General features: G+C 36.6%; 1 protein-coding gene across 3 annotated transcripts; it reads left to right on the top strand.

Moving 5' to 3' along the window:
- Positions 1-36: 36 nt before the first annotated feature.
- Positions 37-9,847, top strand: LOC127801571 (citrate synthase, mitochondrial). Of its 3 annotated transcripts, none has more exons than XM_052336814.1 (20): positions 37-129; positions 425-484; positions 599-661; positions 1,782-1,823; positions 2,316-2,381; positions 2,517-2,582; positions 2,766-2,879; positions 3,086-3,149; positions 3,598-3,680; positions 5,732-5,781; positions 5,859-5,936; positions 6,115-6,243; positions 6,485-6,527; positions 6,695-6,781; positions 7,687-7,788; positions 8,372-8,479; positions 8,592-8,642; positions 9,047-9,120; positions 9,236-9,287; positions 9,378-9,847. In XM_052336814.1, exons 2-20 carry the CDS (start codon positions 434-436, stop codon positions 9,468-9,470), a joined length of 1,416 nt encoding a protein of 471 aa, XP_052192774.1. In that variant the 5' UTR covers positions 37-129; positions 425-433; the 3' UTR covers positions 9,471-9,847. The 3 variants fall into 3 exon arrangements, with proteins under 3 accessions (XP_052192774.1, XP_052192773.1, XP_052192775.1); XM_052336813.1 differs by having other exon boundaries at positions 112-262; XM_052336815.1 differs by lacking the exon at positions 37-129 and adding an exon at positions 182-262 and having other exon boundaries at positions 414-484.
- Positions 9,848-19,794: the final 9,947 nt, after the last annotated feature.

The following is a 19,794-nucleotide window of genomic DNA, read 5'->3' as shown; positions in this document are numbered from 1 at the left end:
TGTAGTAAAAGTGCACTCGTTTTCGTTCCAATAAAATATAATAATATACACAAGGCTGTGTAGCTGTGGAGAAATTTCTGCTGGATCGTCTTCGCAGTGCTTTCGGGACATTTGGCTCAACTCGAGGAGGTCCGCCTCTTCCTCTCATTCACAAATTCCTTATTAATTGATCCTATTCTCTCTCTTGCATTTGATCTACTTAGCTTTCTCTCTCTCTCGCCTCTTGATTCTCACACGGCTCGCTTTCGTAATTGATTTCACGGTAATGATACTAATCACTTCAATCCTTTTTAGCAGCTCTGCACAAATCTGATTATGAAACCCTAGCTTCCCCTCCTGTCGCCCTTTAGGTGTATGTTTGAGGTGTTTAGTAGAGGCTTTTGTTTCACCCGTTATGTCTGTTGATGATCCAGTGGAATTGCAGGTCTGAGCGATGGTGTTGCACAAAGGCGTCTCTGTGCTTTCCAAGCTACGCTCTCGTCTTGTGAGTTTGCGAATCTGCTGCTGGGCATCTAGATTTTTTCGATTGGTGTTCGGTTTGTTATAGCTGCAGGAAATTGTTGTATGGTTGATAACTTGCTTGGATTCATTTATGCAGTTTCAACAGTCAAATCTCGACAAGTCCGTGCGATGGCTTCAAATACAAACCTCTTCTGATCTTGTAACTTCCATTTTCCTCTATGTCTAGTCTACACCCACGAATTAATTGTATGTTTGTATCTCATATATGGAAATTCAACTGTATTTTTCATGGAACTTATGAAATGATTAGGCACACATTTATTTTTTTGTGACACTTGTTTTTGCGTATTCATATGACTATGAAGTTTCAGGGTAAGAAAAGATGGGGGAAAAATTGTGAATTGACAGTTACGGATTTAACCTGTGGTTCGTGCAGTTAACTTGCTTGTTCATTTGATTTATTTTTCCTCATGGACAGACTCCATGCAAATTGTATGGTTGGGGTAGTTAACAAAAAATAATATATTTATGAAAATTGATTACACATGGGTAACTTAACCTGATTTTGCATAGGTATGGTTGGATTAGTGCGTACAGGCAATCTGGAGGCACACATCTTTTAAAGACATAAAAAATAATCGATCTTCTACCTTTTCTCTTGATTTTGATCCAAGATCTGGTTAATGTCTTTATTGGTGCTTCTTTTATCCTCAACCGGAAAATGGAAAATGATTCCAAACATAGACGGAGAAATTAAAAGATCAGATATTTTAGAAAATATGCCTGTGGAAGAAAGGTAACAAAAATTGCTTGTTTTGGATGATGCTGTCTTCTTTCAAGCTATAAAAGAAAAGCAAACTATTTTTAACTGTCAATGAATATTATTTAGGATTTTTAGGTGCACAAGTATATGCTATTACTCGTTTTTGATCATCATTAACAGTAGCAGAGGTATAATAATTTAGAGTAAACGTATATGCATTTCCTGTTTAAGGTCATGCATGTACACTTCTGAGTCTTTTCTTTTACCATTTCATCTCATCCTCTAGGTATTTTTTCCAGTTTTTGAATTTTGAATCTTCATTCCCCCTGGGCAGCTTAAGTGCAACTTCTTTTGGTCTCTGAGGTTTTGGAAAACTAAAGAAGCCCAGAAGAAAAAAGAACATTGTGAAATATAATATTTCTCACAATTATGTATTGAGCATTCTTTAAGATTGAGTGTAAATTTTTTAGTAACTTTTTCGTGTAGAATTGATTCTCTCTTTTTGCACTCTCTCCTCCTACTAGTTTTTCTGATGAAATTATTTCTTGCTTTATAGGACCTTCATTCTCAACTAAAGGAGTTGATTCCCGAACAGCAGGTACATTCTAGTAGTTTTGACGTTCCAGTCTCCCTTAGTACAAGTTTTTGTCTTTGATTTTTCCAATTTGGTAGTTTCATACATGTTTGCATATGTTTAATTCATGTCTCCATTCCTTTGTCATTGTTTAATTCTTTGTTCCATCCGTGTAAGTGTAGCATATCTTAATTAAGATGAGAAGAGTTAGTCAAAGTAGTTGCAAGTGGATTTTTTTACCTTCAATGGAGGGCTGCCTAATTTTCTATAATCTCTATTCATGTCATGATTGGAATAAGTCGCTCAACATTAACATGGGATGATGGGAACTTGGATTTCTCTCTAGTTGTGCTTGGAGTCTTTGATATTTTGCGTTGTTGTGACTTTAGATTGTTCAAGCTACACAGCACAATTTAAAACTTGAGTTTTGTGCTTTGATAATTTTTGTCAAGAAATGTGGGCATCAATTTTAATTCTCTAAGTAGAATTTGTTTATTTTATCTGATTTTTTTATAGGATCGTTTAAAGAAATTGAAGTCGGAATGTGGGAAGGTTCAACTGGGAAACATTACCGTTGACATGGTAAAGATTCCCCTTGCATCACTGTCTCATAGGCTAATATAAATAGAATCCACTTTTTTCTGGATCTGCTTGCTTGGAACCTTTTAACAATGTGTGATTCTGCCTCTTATTTTGTATCTATTTGCAATATGAAAGGTCCTTGGTGGAATGAGAGGAATGACAGGTTTACTGTGGGAAACGTCATTACTTGATCCTGAAGAGGTATATACCCAGTTTTTTCTTTTTGTTGTGAGATATTGTTACATACTAGGATCATGTTTATGTTTCTTGTATCTAGTCTATATGCATGTACAAGTATTAGCGATTGCTAAGTGGCTGCATAACATGAAGAAATGATTTGCAATTCTATCTTTGAAAGCTCAGCTTATCTTCCCCTCTTTACAGGGCATACGCTTCAGGGGTTTGTCCATTCCTGAATGTCAGAAAATGTTGCCAGCTGCTAAGCCTGGTGGAGAGCCATTGCCCGAGGGTCTACTCTGGCTCCTTTTAACAGGAAAGGTAAGTAGTTGTAGTGTTTCAAACGAAAAGACATACAGTGCAATTTAACAAGGAGATTGGTGGTACAGTGACAGGGAGGACAGCGTTGTTCTTAATTTAATCTCCTTCTGCCAGTTCATGTGTGCATGCTCACACCTTTTAGTAGGATATTTTACCTATTCACTCTTATTCTAATGGAATTATGCTTGCTCATTCTCTCTTTCTAGGTGCCAACTAAAGAGCAAGTAGATGCATTATCCAAGGAATTACGTAGCCGTGCTGTTGTTCCAGGTTCTAGAGCTTTCTTTTCTGTCTTCAATAATATTTATAATTGATTCACCTGTTGTGTAGTTTGTATAAGGACTGCCATTCTTGTGATATATCAAGCCAACCCTGATGTTTGGAGCTGGTGCAAGTTAAATAAATATGTTGGCTTCTTATCAGCCTTTTTCTATTTCTGATTTATTTTTTCTATGTGGTTTTAAAGGGAAACCTAACTTCAGATTGTGTCACTTCTTCTCTCCTAGTTGATTGTTCAGCTCATTCCATTTTGAGAATATTAGAGCACTCAATTATAGTTGTAGAGCCAATTTTTAGGTCTTCAAATCCTGGATTACAATATGTTTACATGTCCTGGTTTAGAGCCAGCTATCACCTGAGATGTCTTTGGTTCTTGCTTCACTCTCCTGATTTACACCACCAATGTGTTTATTAGTTTACTTCATGTTTGTGATTGCAGATTATGTGTATAAAGCTATTGATTCCCTGCCTGTTTCAGCTCATCCAATGACCCAGTTTGCAACTGGTGTTATGGCTCTCCAGGTGGATAATTGGATATCTTTGAACTGTCTTCTTTTTCTTGTTCTCCTTCCATTGTGTAAAAATATTTCTATTGTGTAAATGTACCTGCAACCTGCACCTCTCTCCAAGTTTGGGTCTGGCTAGTAAAAATATAAAATCCAAAGCGTGAAGCCTGAGAAAGCTGGAGTTCAACTGTAAAAAATGCTACCTAATCTATGAATCCAATTATTTGAAATTTGGCTTAAAAAAGGGTATAATTTGATTTAAGAGCTGTTTATGTTAAATCATCAGGCTGCTCTAATTTGTTCAGCAGACAGACTAGTAAACTAACAAAGTAAGACATCTATTGTTCCGCCCTAACATTCTTAGTCTCTTTTTCGTTTTATGAGCTGAATCTATGAATTGAGCTTCTAAAAACTACATTGCATTACTATACATTTATAGGTTATGCTTTTTCCTTCTTGTTTTTCATTTTATTTTTAATAAATAAAAACAGGCAACTTACAGAAGATGCAGCCATAAATATACCTTATTGATGAGTCAGAATCTATATTGCCACCACCTAGTAAGATTAAACCTTGGTTTGTTGTTGATGTACATAAAAACTGGCAATGTGTGAAAGAGCAAGTAAAAATCACAAGAGCTAACATTGTATCTCAAAAACAACTTTTCAGGGATTGGTTGCTTTTAAGACAGGTTGAATTCCATATACTGTTAAAAGCTCTTTTAGTTTTCTTTTTTACACCACCTTACAGGGAAAAAAAGAAGCATGAGCATCCAAGTACATCTTTTTCTCTATGCCTCCAACAACCCAGACCACAAGAATGCAAAAATTCATTGCTGAGATTCGCATCGCCTGATATATGCCCTAAATTAAGAAAACTAGGCAATGAATAATAGAGAAAAAGACCGATCGCCAATTTCCTGTTTATTATAGTTCACCTCTATATGTCTGTGTTCCTCAGGGCATCAGAAGTGAGAATGGGACCAAGCAAGGTAGTCCTGACAAAAGGGCATCCTTAGAGGAACCTTGAATCTTCAACTAACCCTCAAAGAAAAGGGTAATCATGTACCAAGTCATAGGAAGTTGTTCTAGGTTTAGCTTTCCAATCCAGGTAATCTATTTAAATTGAAGGGACCAAACAAACTCCACTTGGGGAAGGGAGAAGCACTTCCATTTACAAGAAAAAAAATGACTACTCCTCTGGTAGCCACCTTGCACCTAGCTAACGAAAAGGTATCAGAACAACTATCATAATAGGTTTGTGACTACAGCATATAACCCTTCCTCATACCATTACCTACTTGGACTCCTCTAATATCTCTATGTTCACCAGCGCCAAGGGTCTAATGTTTACCAGTAGCCCCATTGAGAGCAATGCTTCCCCACAGTGACCCTGTTTTGATAGCTGCCTTGAAACTTACCTGACAACGGAAGTCCAGGGCTTTCTAATCCTTATACCACTGTCTGAAATAGGTAAGCTGACCTTGTCCCAACCAACATGATGATATTTAGCTTGTCAACAAAACACTCCAGTGGACAAGCCCATTACGACATCACATGTCTTACGTTTAGTTCAGATTTTAATTTACTAATACAAAGTGCTTGCATATGCTGTATGGACTAGCTCAATGTTGGGAGCTGGAAAACACTTAGATGCCAGCAAGTTTCAAACCTGGCCCTATTATATGGAAATGATGCCACTATTCTGCTGGACTACAGAATTGTTTATATTATATAGGTAATAATAGTAGAAAAAGAATTGAGATTTTCAGTTAATCTTATAACACTGGTTGACTGGATTGAACTGTGAACCAAGTTAGTGGGTTAATCTCTGGTTTGGTTCTAATAACTATGGTTAATGAATGTTACACACACGCACATGCACACATATTTCAAAAAGTTATGGTTTCATTACTGCATCTCCTCATCTGTACTATTGTGTCACTTAATTATTTTATTGAAGCCTATTAAAATTGAGCGAAGTGATAATTTGACATGGTTTATCATCTTTCAATGTTGAGTTTTCCAAGTAGATCTATACTGAATTCAATGGCTTACTTTCATTCAGGTTCAGAGTGAATTTCAGAAGGCATATGAAAAGGGAATCGCAAAATCCAAGTAATTTTCTTTGCAGACGTGTCTGCAGTTTGTCTCACCCTTTGCTATCCAAACGCTGAAGATTATTCTCTTTTCAGGTACTGGGAACCAACATATGAGGACTGTCTTAGTTTGATTGCTCAAGTGCCGCTTGTGGCTTCATATGTCTATCGCAGGTTTTTAAACCATATTGTATCTCATTCTCCATCATATATTTTGGATTTGCTATTTCTTTTTGACAGTTTCTTGGGTAATATTAGATCTGTGGTTATAAAATTAGACTGATGCTGTATAAGGGCACGCTATGGACTATTGTGTACAAAGTGCATTTAATGCTTTCTTTTGTTTCTGAAGGATGTTCAAGAATGGGGAAGTTATACCCAAGGATGATTCCCTTGATTATGGAGCTAATTTTGCTCAGATGCTTGGTTTTGATAGTCCCGAAATGCATGAGCTTATGAGGCTGTACGTCACCATTCACAGGTGGGTTTATGACTTGATCAGCCCACAGTGATAACTTTTAATATACAATTATGGTATTCTATCAATTAATCTGAATTCTGAAATTTGGTGGAAAATATGCAAAAATCCAAGGTATCTAGTTTGCATACGCATTAGTAGTTTGATTGATATGAAATTATGCTAAAATTTTTTGTTGATAAAGAGGTATGTATGAAGCCCCCAAGCCTGATATAATAAATATCTATTTCTTGACATGTTGCAGTGACCATGAAGGAGGAAATGTCAGTGCTCACACTGGTCATCTAGTAAGTGACTTCATGATCTTCTTATAGTTATCTTAATGGAAAAATTTTTAGATACCACTTGCAATTAAGTTAGTTCGGAGTTGCATGCCAATGCTTCTGGATATGACCATCAAACCTGTTAGATGCTGACATGTGTTCCCTGATTGTTGATGTCATGCTCATTTCAGGTTGCTAGTGCTCTTTCAGATCCTTACCTTTCATTTGCAGCTGCATTAAATGGCTTGGCTGGACCGCTCCATGGCTTAGCTAATCAGGTATTGTAGTTTCTGTTACATTATTTGCTTTCCCCTGATTATTGTTTCAAGAAGAGTTTTTTAGAATGTGTATGTTGTAGTAGGACCATTGCCCGTTGTTTTGAATAAATAATAGTGCTAATCAGCAAAAGAATTTGCTAGAAGTATTGTTGGTTCAATAATAGCTAATCAGCTGATATTGGGTTGCAATTGATAAATGAATCTAGAGGAATAACAAAAGATCATGCCTGTCCACCCAACTTCATATTATGGCATGCTTAGTATCATGCCAACCATGTTGCAATTGAATTGGATGCCTTTGCACAAAGTGAACCCTTCAAATCAGAGATCTAATTGTGGATTTGTGCTGAGAATGTGGTTGACAATTTCAATTGAAACTGTGTCACTATATGTTGAAATCAGTGTTTTGTTTTAGTCAAACTTCTTTTTGCATTTTGTAGTTTGTATGTTTTGAAAGTAAAGCTTACAAGAGGTCTGAGAGTCCCACAATGTTGGTTATCTTGAGTTCTCAAAATGCTTCTGGGAAGACCAATATGTGAGATAGGCACATGACATGCTGGATGATTGGAGTCATTAAGTATGCTTTATTCTCTCCATGGTAGAATCATTGCTGCTAATCAATGAGAGTGCATGCAATGAACTAGGCCCTTTATTGTGGATCGAGTTTAGTCAAGATTTGAAGAGTCAACTAGATCAAATAGTGCATTTGAAATATTGTTTTAGTTGAACCACTGTAATAGCATAACTTATCATGAAAGAAAGTCCCACCTATATGCAGTGGTCAATCTGATACTAAATTTGATGCAGTCTAAATTATCAGATGGTTGTGGCTGGGAAAAGATGTGCATGGTGCCTTGCATGATTCTGATCTTAATTTATCCCTGCTAACTGAATTCTGGTTACAGGAAGTTCTGCTATGGATCAAATCTGTGGTAGAGGAGAATGGTGAGAACATGACCACTGAACAGCTGAAAGACTATGTCTGGAAAACATTGAACAGCGGGAAGGTAAGATCATTAATTTGCTAAATGATTCTATGCACTTCTTGCCAAGAAGTTCACCGATTTACACTGCCTTCTTAATTTCCTTTCCATTTTTAGGTTTTAAATGATTGATTTTTTCAGTTGAAAAACCTCCAAACCATGGTGACATTGTTTTTTATTATTATTTTTAACCCCGGGAGGGGGGTGGGGTTGGATGTGCCAATTCATCTATCTTCTGATTTAATGACCGGGAATGGGGCTTCAACTTAACCCTTAATTCTGTCGTCATAACCATCTGAACTTACAATCCTAGCTCTTTTATGGTCCCCCCTGGGCTTTTGAGGTTAGCGGCCAGAAATGTTGTTAATAATTTCATCTCAAATATCTTGTCCTTAATTTCTTTCTCTATATTGCAACAATGGTGTTCTTCCTTTTGCATTGCCTGGCATGAGTTTGCCCAATTCATTTGTCTTTTGATACTATAGCCAAAATGGACATGCAACTTTTAGTTGTACTCTATTTCCAATTTTAGACACTGTCAGAAGCATTGACATCATAAATTATAATGGTTTCGTCTTTAATTTGTATCATTTCTTAAAACGTACAGGTTGTTCCTGGATTTGGACATGGAGTTTTGCGCAATACTGATCCAAGGTACACGTGTCAAAGGGAGTTTGCATTGAAGCATCTACCTGATGATCCACTGTTTCAGCTGGTGGTTACCTAAACCTTCATTGCCTAAAAATAGTTGACCTTTTCATGGGAAAAATTCGTCCAAATTGATGTTTTATTGATTTGCAAATATAACCTTGTTATCAATTTTGTAGGTGTCAAAGCTTTATGAAGTAGTGCCTCCTATACTTACTGAACTTGGCAAGGTAACTGCTTATGCCTGTACATAGCTTAAATAAGTTTGCCTCGAATGAGATCTGCACCTTAAACTTGCTATCAATGCACCACATTTTATCTGGTTTCCATGCAAAGAGCAGCCGAGTTTTTTTGAAAACATTACTTGGAGGAGCTAAGAGAAATAATGCAACAAAGCTGGTGTTACAGGATTTGTGTTTTCTTCTGTATGTCCTGGGGTCTCTATGTGTGTGTGTTTCAAATAGCCTTCCGCGTGAAACAAAAATAGTTAAAACAGTTGGCCAGTGATTTGTTGTAGTTCAAACTATGCAACAGATGGTTATTGTTGATCTTCTTTTATTTTTCTATATTTGTTGCCTATGATTTGGACATTGATCTAACGTAGGTTGTTTTGGGGATCATTAAATGCTTCCAGGTGAAAAACCCTTGGCCCAATGTTGATGCCCACAGTGGGGTGTTGCTGAACTATTATGGTCTAACTGAAGCAAGGTATGTGAACTCTATATTTTCTGTTTTGTTCCCTGACTGAACTGTTAAATCAATTTAGTTTAGGTGTGACTAATTTGAATAGATTATAACACCCTTAAAAATATAATCTGGACAGATACTACACCGTGCTTTTTGGAGTATCAAGGTCTATTGGGATTTGCTCTCAGGTTTTCTCTACCTCATTATATTTCTCCTCTTTTTCCGATTGATAATATAGTCTTTCCTTGATCTCATACGATATCTTCCTTCCTTTTTAGCTAATATGGGACCGAGCTCTTGGATTGCCACTGGAGAGGCCGAAGAGTGTTACTATGGAATGGCTAGAAAAGTTCTGCAAGAAATCGGCTTAAACCATTGATTAACTAGGACTGATTGCCGCATCCTTTTTCTCAATAATGGATATTTTTTTGAGGGGAATGGTGAGTTGAAGGGAATAAGGTGGGATGTTTTTGGGTCTGAATGTAAAAATTTGATGGCCATTTGGTTTGCTCAGCTGCTGGACCAACCCCCTCTATCCGGGGAGTTCTGAATTTAGTTAGATCCTTCTTGTTAGCTTGTTCTCTTGCTTTGCTGAGTCCTAGAGTTTGGCTTGTGGTTAAACTCTCTGCTGTTGATTCAGGATTTTCTTTTTGCTTGTACTTCCACTATCATCATCATCACCTCAGGCTCCTTGTTGCACTTTTTTAAGGAAGGAAAGTAGCCAATAAAGGCTAAAGTTTATTTTTTATTTCGTTATTCTTGTTCCTATTCTATATACTGGAAAGGTGGGAGATGATGTGCCTATATCAACCTAGGCTCGTCAATTTTAGTGGGATTGAATATATATAAATATTTTTCTCTCTCTTTTTCCTATCATTTTTCTCAAAGCAACAAACACACGGTAACATTTGGGTGTATCTTGTTGGTTATAATTTATAAAGCTGTCGTGGCCATGCTTAGAATAATTAGATTGAACTTGCTTGATTATCTTCCGTGCCATTATTAATGGTTTTTTTAGTATTATCATATTTTTCTATCTTGAATTTTTTTAGTTTAATAATTAAATTTAGTCAGGAGAAGATTTATCAGACAGTTTTTAACTTTTAGGACTACTTCTATCTGACTAAGAAGGTTGAGCAGTTAAGTTCTAGGGTATGCACAATAATAGATTAATTAAAATGGGAATGCATAATCGCAAAAAAAAAAAAAGAAAAAAGAATTAAAAAAATTTTAAGTGACACTTATTAAAAATAAGATATATATATATATATATATGCCATTGAAATGGTTTGAACAAGTAAAAAAATATTAATAAATCTATATGTGGGCGAAGCAAATGAAATGATAAAATTTTAGCAAAAACAGTCTAAGCACCCAATGACTGTCGAGACTAAATAAATCATTGATAACAACATGATTAATAGCTTTGCTTCTTAAAGTTGCAGTTACTTGAAATATAAATTACATAAATGTAACGTGGGCGTATGTATTTCACAGCAAAAATTTTCACAATTCTTTTGATTTGTTAATGAATGAATGCGAATTGTTACCTACCAGTGCGTACCATCATCATTGTTTCCACTACTACTAACCATTCACTGCTGCTAATTATTCTATTCTATTAAAATAAAAATATGATCTGGTTGCAGCCATATACAAGTAATTATCTTATCTGGTTAGTATTATATTCAAGTAGTTTCTTCTAGTTTTTACTTTAATTATCCTATTAAAATATCTTTCCCCGGCCCGGCTTTTAAATAAAAAAATGTCTACCTAAATGTCATACGGGCAGATTTCCACGTGGCAAAAACACGAGTAGGTAGCACGACTTCTTCCGTGCACCTCTTAATCCGCAGCCATTCATTAAATTCCTCCTTTTTATGCACCTAACCATGGTGTCACTTTGCCCGCATGATATGCTTCACTGTTGGGCAGTACAATGGCCTCCCTGCCTCTCCATTGTTCTGCACCGCCGCCCCAATCGATTCTAGGATTCCACCGCCGCAGTTTCAGAACACCCTTCACCGCCACCGTCCCTGCAGTTGGACCCACTCTTCCCCCCGGTCCTGCTCCTTGCCCTCTACATTTCGGGTAGTTACTGTTTATCCTATTTACAAACAGACTCAAAAACTGTTTTCTTCAGAAAGTTTAAGTCAATTAATGTAGGGTTTAGATACTTGCAGGCTTCAGTTTCTGGGTTCCCAGTGTTTCAAGTCAGTGGTGGCTGAAATCCTCTATTATGCATAAATGCGTACGAGTTCTATTTTACTGTTTCTAGTTTTTTCCCCCTTCTCTAAGTTGGTGTTTGTTGGTCGAAGCGTATGGGGTTTGGGAATGCTGTGCATTTTGAGTCCCAAATTGTGCGCCAACAAGAATATATGATTCAAGATAGGTTAGCGATGTTCATGTTTCGCTACCTGGATGGTATGCTAGAGTTTAGTGCGTGGTTTGTGTTGTAAAACACTTGTATTAGATTAGCTTGTATATCTTGAGGGAGTCGGTTTTGTCTTTCTGCTGTTAAGTTTTGTATATCACTTGTTTTATTCTAGAAGGCTTGTTTCTAGAATGGTTAGTTAGCTAGTTAGTTAATCGGTCAGTTAGTTGTAACTGTCGATAGATTGTTTTTAATAGCATTCTGTTACCGCCTCTATGTTGCATAAATAGGGGTCAGGTGTTAGCTTTAGGGGTATGCTTTTATTCTGTCTTGGGAAGAGAGAAAGGGAGGAGTATGCGCTGGTTTCTACCGAAATACTTAGAGGGTATATCTTTGTAGTTTGGTAGGGAAAACTCTCAGCAGTTCTGTGTATAAGGCTGGAGAGATAGATTAGTGCATGTAATCTTTTCAAGTTCATTCAAGATAGTGAAGATAAAAGCGCCTAAGGGCAGTTTGGATGTAGGTCTTTCACAAGGCCGAACCAGGATAAAATTCTTGGTGTTATTGATTGTTGGTTGTTGATTTGTTCTCTGATTTACCGAGAATCTTGTATGTGCTTCAGTGAGTGATTCAGGGAGTGTTTCAGTTGTGATTTTAGAGTGTGATTGAGTGTTTCGGAGCTGGGGATTATTCCAACAACTTGGTATTAGAGCCTTAAATCTCAGTGGCATTCAAGATTCATCAAGAAACCTCAGGAGGGCGAATCAGATACTCAAAACCCTATGGCACCAACTGCAGCAAGATACGACATCGACAAATTCGATGGGACCAACGACTTCGGTCTATGGAGGATCAAGATGGAAGCTTTCCTCTGCAGTCAAGGTTTAGAAGGGGCGCTGGAATCAGAGGTAATTGAGACATCAACTGAAAGCGCGACACCAGTTCAAACTACCGCGCAGAAGGAGGCTCAGGCGGAGATCAAGAAAAAGGCATACAGTCTTTTGATCCTGAGTCTTGGAGACAAAGTTTTAAGGGAGGTATCAAAGTTAAAGTCGGCGGCAGAAATCTGGAAAAGGCTGGAAGATCTCTACCTCAAGAAGACTCCATCCAGTCGGTTATTCCTAAAAGCCAGGTTCTTTAATCTTAAAATGCATGACAATCAAAAATTGCAGGAGCATTTAGATGACTTTAACAAACTATGTTTAGATTTAGAAAACATAGATGTGAAATATGATGATGAAGACAAGGCCCTAGTTCTTCTATATTCATTACCAAAGTCCTATGAAAACTTTGTGGATATTCTCCAACACGGTAGAGATAAACTTTCTTTAGAAGATGTTATAGGGGCTCTAAGCTCTAAAGAATTAAGAATCAGGATGGACAGTAAACCTAACTCTAGTGAGGCCTTAACAGTAAGATCAAGAAGCACTAAAAAGGATCATAAAAATAAGGGAAAGTCAAGGTCTAAATCTAGGAATGGCAAAGGACCAATCAAGTGTTACTACTGTCAGCAAGAAGGTCATATTAAGAGGCTGTGTCCTAAGAGAAAAAAGGATTTAGCAGAAAAGGAGAGTTTGGGAGGAGGGGTAAACTTTTGTGATAATGGCTATGATAGTTCCGAAGCTTTAGTTGTGAGTGAAAGCGTTGTAAGCCAAGAATGGGTTTTAGATTCTGGCTATTCTTTTCACATGACTCCTAATCGTCACTGGCTGCAAAATTTTAAGAACTTTAATGGAGGTAAGGTCTTACTAGGTAATGACCATGAATGTGAGGTAAAAGGGATAGGAGACATTAGGCTAAAGCTGCATGATGGTTCTCTTAAAACTCTCACAACCGTTAGATATATTCCAGAATTAAAGAGAAACTTGGTTTCTCTTGGGGAGCTGGATAGAAATGGCTTAAAGTTTAAAGGTGAAGAAGGAGTAGTTAAAATAACTAAAGGGTCCTTGGTATGTATGAAGGCAGAGCTAAGAAATGGAATCTATTTTTTGCAGGCTACCACAGTATGTGGGGAAACCGCAGCCATAAGTCCTATAGCCAAATCTAAGGAAACTCTATGGCATTTACGAATGTCTCATATCAGTGAGCAAGGCCTTAAAGAGCTTTCTAAGCAAGGTATATTGGATTTAGGACATACCATAGGTATAGGCAAGTGTGAGTCTTGTATATATGGTAAGGCAGCAAAAATAAAATTCAGTAAAAATGCAATGCATTCTTCAAAAGAACCCCTAGACTATATCCACTCAGATTTATGGGGTCCAGCTCAAACTGAATCCCATGGTGGCTCAAGATTTTTCCTATCAATAATAGATGATTTCTCTAGGATGCTATGGGTATATGTCCTAAAGTCAAAAGATAACACATTTGAATCATTTAAGGCATGGAAGGCTATGGTGGAAAATCAAAAAGGCAAGAAAATCAAAGTTGTAAGAACCGATAACGGGTTAGAATTTTGTAATAAGGATTTCAAACAAATGTGTAAGGAATGAAGGATTATTAGACACTTAACTGCACCCGGTAATCCTAGGCAAAATGGTGTTGCAGAAAGGATGAATAGAACCCTATTAGAGAGGGTTAGATGCATGCTAAACTATGCAAAATTGTCTAAAGAATTTTGGGGAGAAGCTGTATCAACAGCAGCCCATGTTATAAATAGAACCCCATCTACAGCTATAAATTTCTTAACCCCATATGAAAGGTGGACAGGCCATAAGCCAAACCTTGATCACCTTAGAGTTTTCGGATGCCTTGCCTATGCCCATGTAAAGCAAGGAAAACTTCAGCCTAGGGCAAAGAAATGCTTGTTTATAGGATATCCATCTGGAGTCAAAGGTTATAAACTATGGAATTTGGAATCTGAAGGTCAAAGGATTATAATAACTAGGGATGTAACATTTGATGAGAATTCTGTTATGAATGAAAATGAAGATAAAACTCATCTAGATAAGAGTCAAAATAGAGTTCTAGTTCCAGTAGAACTCTCAGAAAACTCTCCAGGTTTGCCTCAACATTTCTCAGAAGCTGAGTTTGATTCTTCAAATCCTAGCTTTAATCCAGATCCTGAAGGTATCCATAACCATGAATCATCTCAATTTGAAGGAGATGAAGATGACAGTGAGGTAGACTCTAGTATAGAAGATCAACCTAATAGGGATAGATATAGTATGGCTAGGGACCGGCAGCCTAGAGCCCGTAGGCCACCTCAAAGATATGGCTACTCAGATTTAGTAGCCTATGCCCTAATTAGTGCATCTGAAATAGCAAGTGAAGAACCTTTGTCATATGAGCAAGCAGTGTCCTCAAAGGATGCTGATAAGTGGATAGAAGCCATGCAGTCTGAGATAAATTCTCTTAAGAAAAACCAGACTTGGGAGCTGGTGGAGAGGCCTAAAGGGCAGCGAGTAGTTAGCTGCAAATGGTTGTTTAAAATCAAGGAAGGGGCTGGAGATAATCCTAAGCCAAGGTTCAAAGCTAGGCTAGTTGCAAGAGGTTTTACTCAAGTCCTAGGAATAGATTTTAATGAAGTTTTTTCTCCTGTAGTAAGGCACTCTTCTATAAGAATTTTGCTGGCCATCACAGCTAAATTGAATCTTCATTTAGAGCAGTTGGATGTTACAACTGCCTTCCTTCATGGAGACCTTGAAGAGAGAATTTTCATGGACCAACCAAAGGGGTTTGAAGCTAAGGGAGAGGTGGAGAAAGTGTGCCTCCTTAGAAAGTCATTGTATGGACTCAAACAGTCCCCAAGACAATGGTACCGAAAATTTGATTCAGTTATGATAAATCAAGGTTATCTAAGGAGTTCCTATGATTGTTGCATATATTTCAAACATGTCTCACCTAGTATTTCCATCTACCTATTGCTATATGTGGATGACATGCTTATTGCAAGTCAATTCACTAAAGAAATCCAGCTTCTCAAGCAAAGGCTGAAAGCTGAATTTGAGATGAAGGAATTAGGTGAAGCAAAGAAAATTCTAGGGATGGAAATTTCTAGGGATAAGCAGCATGGAAAAATTTATCTATCTCAAAGAACATACTTAGCAAAATTGTTATCAAGATTTGGAATGTCAACTGCAAAGGCTGTTAAAGTGCCTTTTGCATCTCATTTCAAACTATCTTCAGAACAGTCCCCAAAGGATGATGAGAATAGGAAGGAGATGGCCAATATCCCATACTCAAGTGCTGTAGGCAGCTTAATATATGGAATGGTTTGCACCAGACCTGACTTGGCTCATGGAATGAGCGTTATAAGTCGATTTATGGCTAACCCGAGAAAGCCCCACTGGTTAGCTATAAAATGGATGTGTAAATATCTTAGAGGATCAATTAATTATGCTTTGTCCTATACTGGTGAAAGTCTAGAAGACCATCCTATTATCCTAGGGTATGTAGATGCAGATTATGCTGCGGATGTTGATAAAAGAAGGTCCACAACAGGCTATGTGTTTAGGTTATGGAACTCTACTATTAGTTGGAAATCAAGTCTCCAACATGTGGTAGCATTATCAACTACCGAAGCAGAATATATAGCCCTTTCGGATGCTTTTAAAGAGGCTTTGTGGCTAAAAGGTCTAGTAGGAGAGATTCTAGGTGTAGATGTTAAGACTACTTTGATGTGTGATAGTCAAAGTGCAATCCACTTATCTAAAAACCAAGCACATCATGAAAGAACAAAGCATATAGATATAAGATATCATTTTATCAGACAAGTTATTGAAAATAAAACTGTTATTCTAACCAAAGTTTCAGGTGAGGAAAATGCAGCAGATATCTTTACAAAGGCTGTTCCTGTTTCAAAATTAAAGCATTGCTTGAGTATTTTAAAATTGATTCCGTCAGATTGGCAGCAGAATCAAAGCAGCATGTGAAGATTCAGGCAGCAGAAGAAGATCTCTTGAGGAAGCAAATCAAATCAAGTGGGTGGAGAATTTGTTGTAAAACACTTGTATTAGATTAGCTTGTATATCTTGAGGGAGTCAGTTTTGTCTTTCTGCTGTTAAGTTTTGTATATCACTTGTTTTATTCTAGGAGGCTTGTTTCTAGAATGGTTAGTTAGCTAGTTAGTTAATCGGTCAGTTAGTTGTAACTGCCGATAGATTGTTTTTAATAGCATTCTGTTACCGCCTCTATGTTGCATAAATAGAGGTCAGGTGTTAGCTTTAGGGGTATGCTTTTATTCTGTCTTGGGAAGAGAGAAAGGGAGGAGTATGCGCTGGTTTCTACCGAAATACTTAGAGGGTATATCTTTGTAGTTTGGTAGGGAAAACTTTCAGCAGTTCTGTGTATAAGGCTGGAGAGATAGATTAGTGCATGTAATCTTTTCAAGTTCATTCAAGATAGTGAAGATAAAAGCGCCTAAGGGCAGTCTGAATGTAGGTCTTTCACAAGGCCGAATCAGGATAAAATTCTTGGTGTTATTGATTGTTGGTTGTTGATTTGTTCTCTGATTTACCGAGAATCTTGTATGTGCTTCAGTGAGTGATTCAGGGAGTGTTTCAGTTGTGATTTTAGAGTGTGATTGAGTGTTTCGGAGCTGGGGATTATTCCAACAGTTTGTTATTGTTCTCTATGTGTTTGATTTAATTTCTCAGTGATCTCCATCAAACAATCTGGAAGCGGATTAGGTAGGAATGGTGAGTAAGAAGTAGCATGAACAAGAATCATTTTTAAACGCAAAAGTTCTTTATGATTTTAACCAGGAGAAAGGTTGAAGAGGTTCTAATTTCAGATCATTTTACGTAAGCAAGTAGAAAATTGCATTCCCGTTATGGAATGTTTAAGGAGTCTAATGTAGATTAATTAAGTTACTCAAGGTATTAGTAGGTTAGGAATGGCTGAAAAAATCTTTCAGCTAAAATTGAGGACTGCCTAAAGGAATATGAGTTTACCCACCGGCTGCAATTGCAATGAGAGAGTTGAAACAATCAATTCCTGTTGATGTTTTATCGTATTGCTTTTGGATTAGTAGGTGTCTAATTGACTGCCTTGATTTGATGGCTGAAGGATTGTAGCTTTTGTTTATGCTTCAACGAGGTCCATTAAGGTTTTGAGAGTTATATATTTGGCTTCAATAATCTGCGCTTCTAGCATAGCATGGGACCCAAATCCATTCATTCTGCATTTGTCAATCCAAGTGCAACCTTATGGTTGATATTTTGTGTACTCCTTCAAATTTTGAGCTTTTTATATGATACTAGCATTGCTTTAGAGTTGAGAATGTTTGTCCTATCTAGCATTGCTTTTTGTCCCATTGTTAGCATTGCTTTCACTGGGGTGACTGCTTTGGACCAAATAACATTTTCCCTTTATCTGAGAGCATCTATACCTTGATATTTTGATATCGTATTTGAAATTTTGTTTTTTAGGTGATTTAAGTTGTAGTTCAGTCCTCAAAACTCATCATTTCAGGTTCAAGAAGGCTGTAAGATTGCAAGCAAGGCAGAGTTTGGTTGCTGTATTTGCATCCAACACAAACCCTTCAAATCAAAACTCTGTCGAAGAGAAATCAGATGGGAGTAAAACCAGTGATGCTGGCCAAGGTCCTCCGTTCCTCACAATTTTGGCTGGTTTTCTAGTATTTTTCCTCGTTTGTTGGATCATTGAATCGATTATAATGTGGCTCATGGGTCTAATTGTCCATTTACTCTCTTCTAAATAAGATTGTGTTTTTATCAGTGTGTACAAAAGCTTCGGCAAACTTCTATCTTGCATCAATATATTCTAATATGCATTTTTATCTGTCTGTTACTAGAGTTACTAGAGTTTCTCTCTTTTCATACCCATCATCTGCATGTCGTGTTTCCTGCCAAAGCTAATATTCAAGACTATTTTTATTTATTTATTTATTAATTATCAGAGAGATTGTGGTAAGCATCTTTTTAAAAAAAATCTAGCTTTCAGTCTGAATTGTAATAGGGTGATTTATACTGGAGACAGCCAAGCCAAGCCGAATGCATGATGCAATCAGCTTTAGGCTGACTCCAACCAGAATTTCTATTCTGTTATGTATTATATTATAAATAATTTACTCTCTATTTTGATTTTATCTTGAAAATTTTATCTGCTCTAACACCACTTTTTATTTTCCTTTCTATTTGAATCTCTATGTCATTTATTTATTAATAAACTTTAATTTTATTTATTTTACCTTATATATAATTTTTATTACACAAAATAAATAATTAAATAAACAGAATAATCAGATAGACACATACGTATAATCAATAATCAAATACAAAAAATAATTAAATATGCATAGATAAATTTAATAATTAAATACACAAATTAAAAACTAAAATATACATACACATAATATTATTTATTTAATACACAAATAAATTAAAAATTCAAAAAAAAAATCACAAACTAATTTAGAAACCCAATGAACGACAAGTTGCAGCAATAGGTTCACCATTGGTCAGTTTACTTGTCGCTATCGTTGTCTCTGGATTTGGTCAAACTCTTTCGCTGTTACTCATTGCCTTAGTTGATCTTCCACCGCGTCTACAACTCGTCTTCTTCGACATGGATGGCCGTTGGGGGTGGGGGAGAGACGATGATGTTGTTGAAGATTTTGATTGTTACAATTGGTGACTTTTTTCAGTTTTGCTAAAAATTTGATGAATCAATTTGGCGATGGCAAGGGCTCTTGGAGGCATGATTTTGGGATTAGTTTCCTAAATTTGATGGGGGCGATCCATTTTTCAAGTTGTTGGAGTCTTCTTAGTTTCACTTTCTTGTTATTTGGTGAAGAGATTATTCAATCTAACAAGTTGAATTTAGTTTGCTTGTGCATACAATATGCCTTTTGTTGTTCATTCTATGCAGGGATGCTATTGTCATTATTGTATAGCAGAATAGTAAAAAGCTACAGTGACTTTCTTTCTAATTAGGGTTTAAACTTTTTTTGAAAGCGAGTTCACATATAGAGTTTTGTGTGTTTAGCTGGTATACACGATTTGATATAGCATGTGTGTAGTGAATTTACTGGATGCACATTTCAAAAATAATAATTCCATGTTTTCATAGGAGAAAGAAAACAAAGAAAACTTCTCAAGAAGAAGAAGAAGAAGAAGAAGTGTAACATCATGAATTGTTTCCTTAGCTGTCTTTTCTTTCTTTTGTCCGATTTTGATAAAAGTTTCATAAGATTTGACAAGTTCATAAATTACTTTCCAAAAGAAAGAAAGAAAGAAAGAAGATATTATCTTTTATATTTATGGATAACAGGTATAATGAAAAAAGTGTATCAACCTAATTTCCTTGGGGCGGTTTGAAAATGGTTGCATAAAGAGAAGAGCTAATGAAGCTCCCCAAAT

This window comes from Diospyros lotus, chromosome 5 (assembly GCF_014633365.1).
Source record: "Diospyros lotus cultivar Yz01 chromosome 5, ASM1463336v1, whole genome shotgun sequence".
In the NCBI taxonomy this organism is placed as follows: Eukaryota; Viridiplantae; Streptophyta; class Magnoliopsida; order Ericales; family Ebenaceae; genus Diospyros; species Diospyros lotus.
This window is presented reverse-complemented; position numbering and strand designations above follow the sequence as displayed.

What these genes read in the sequence shown, in the direction of transcription:
- LOC127801571 (XM_052336814.1), top strand. Translation starts at nt 434, where the DNA reads ATGGTGTTGCACAAAGGCGTCTCTGTGCTTTCCAAGCTACGCTCTCGT. An exon ending in TACAAACCTCTTCTGATCTT is followed by an intron (nt 662 to 1,781) that starts GTAACTTCCATT and finishes CTTGCTTTATAG; the next exon opens with GACCTTCATTCTCAACTAAA. An exon ending in AGTTGATTCCCGAACAGCAG is followed by an intron (nt 1,824 to 2,315) that starts GTACATTCTAGT and finishes ATTTTTTTATAG; the next exon opens with GATCGTTTAAAGAAATTGAA.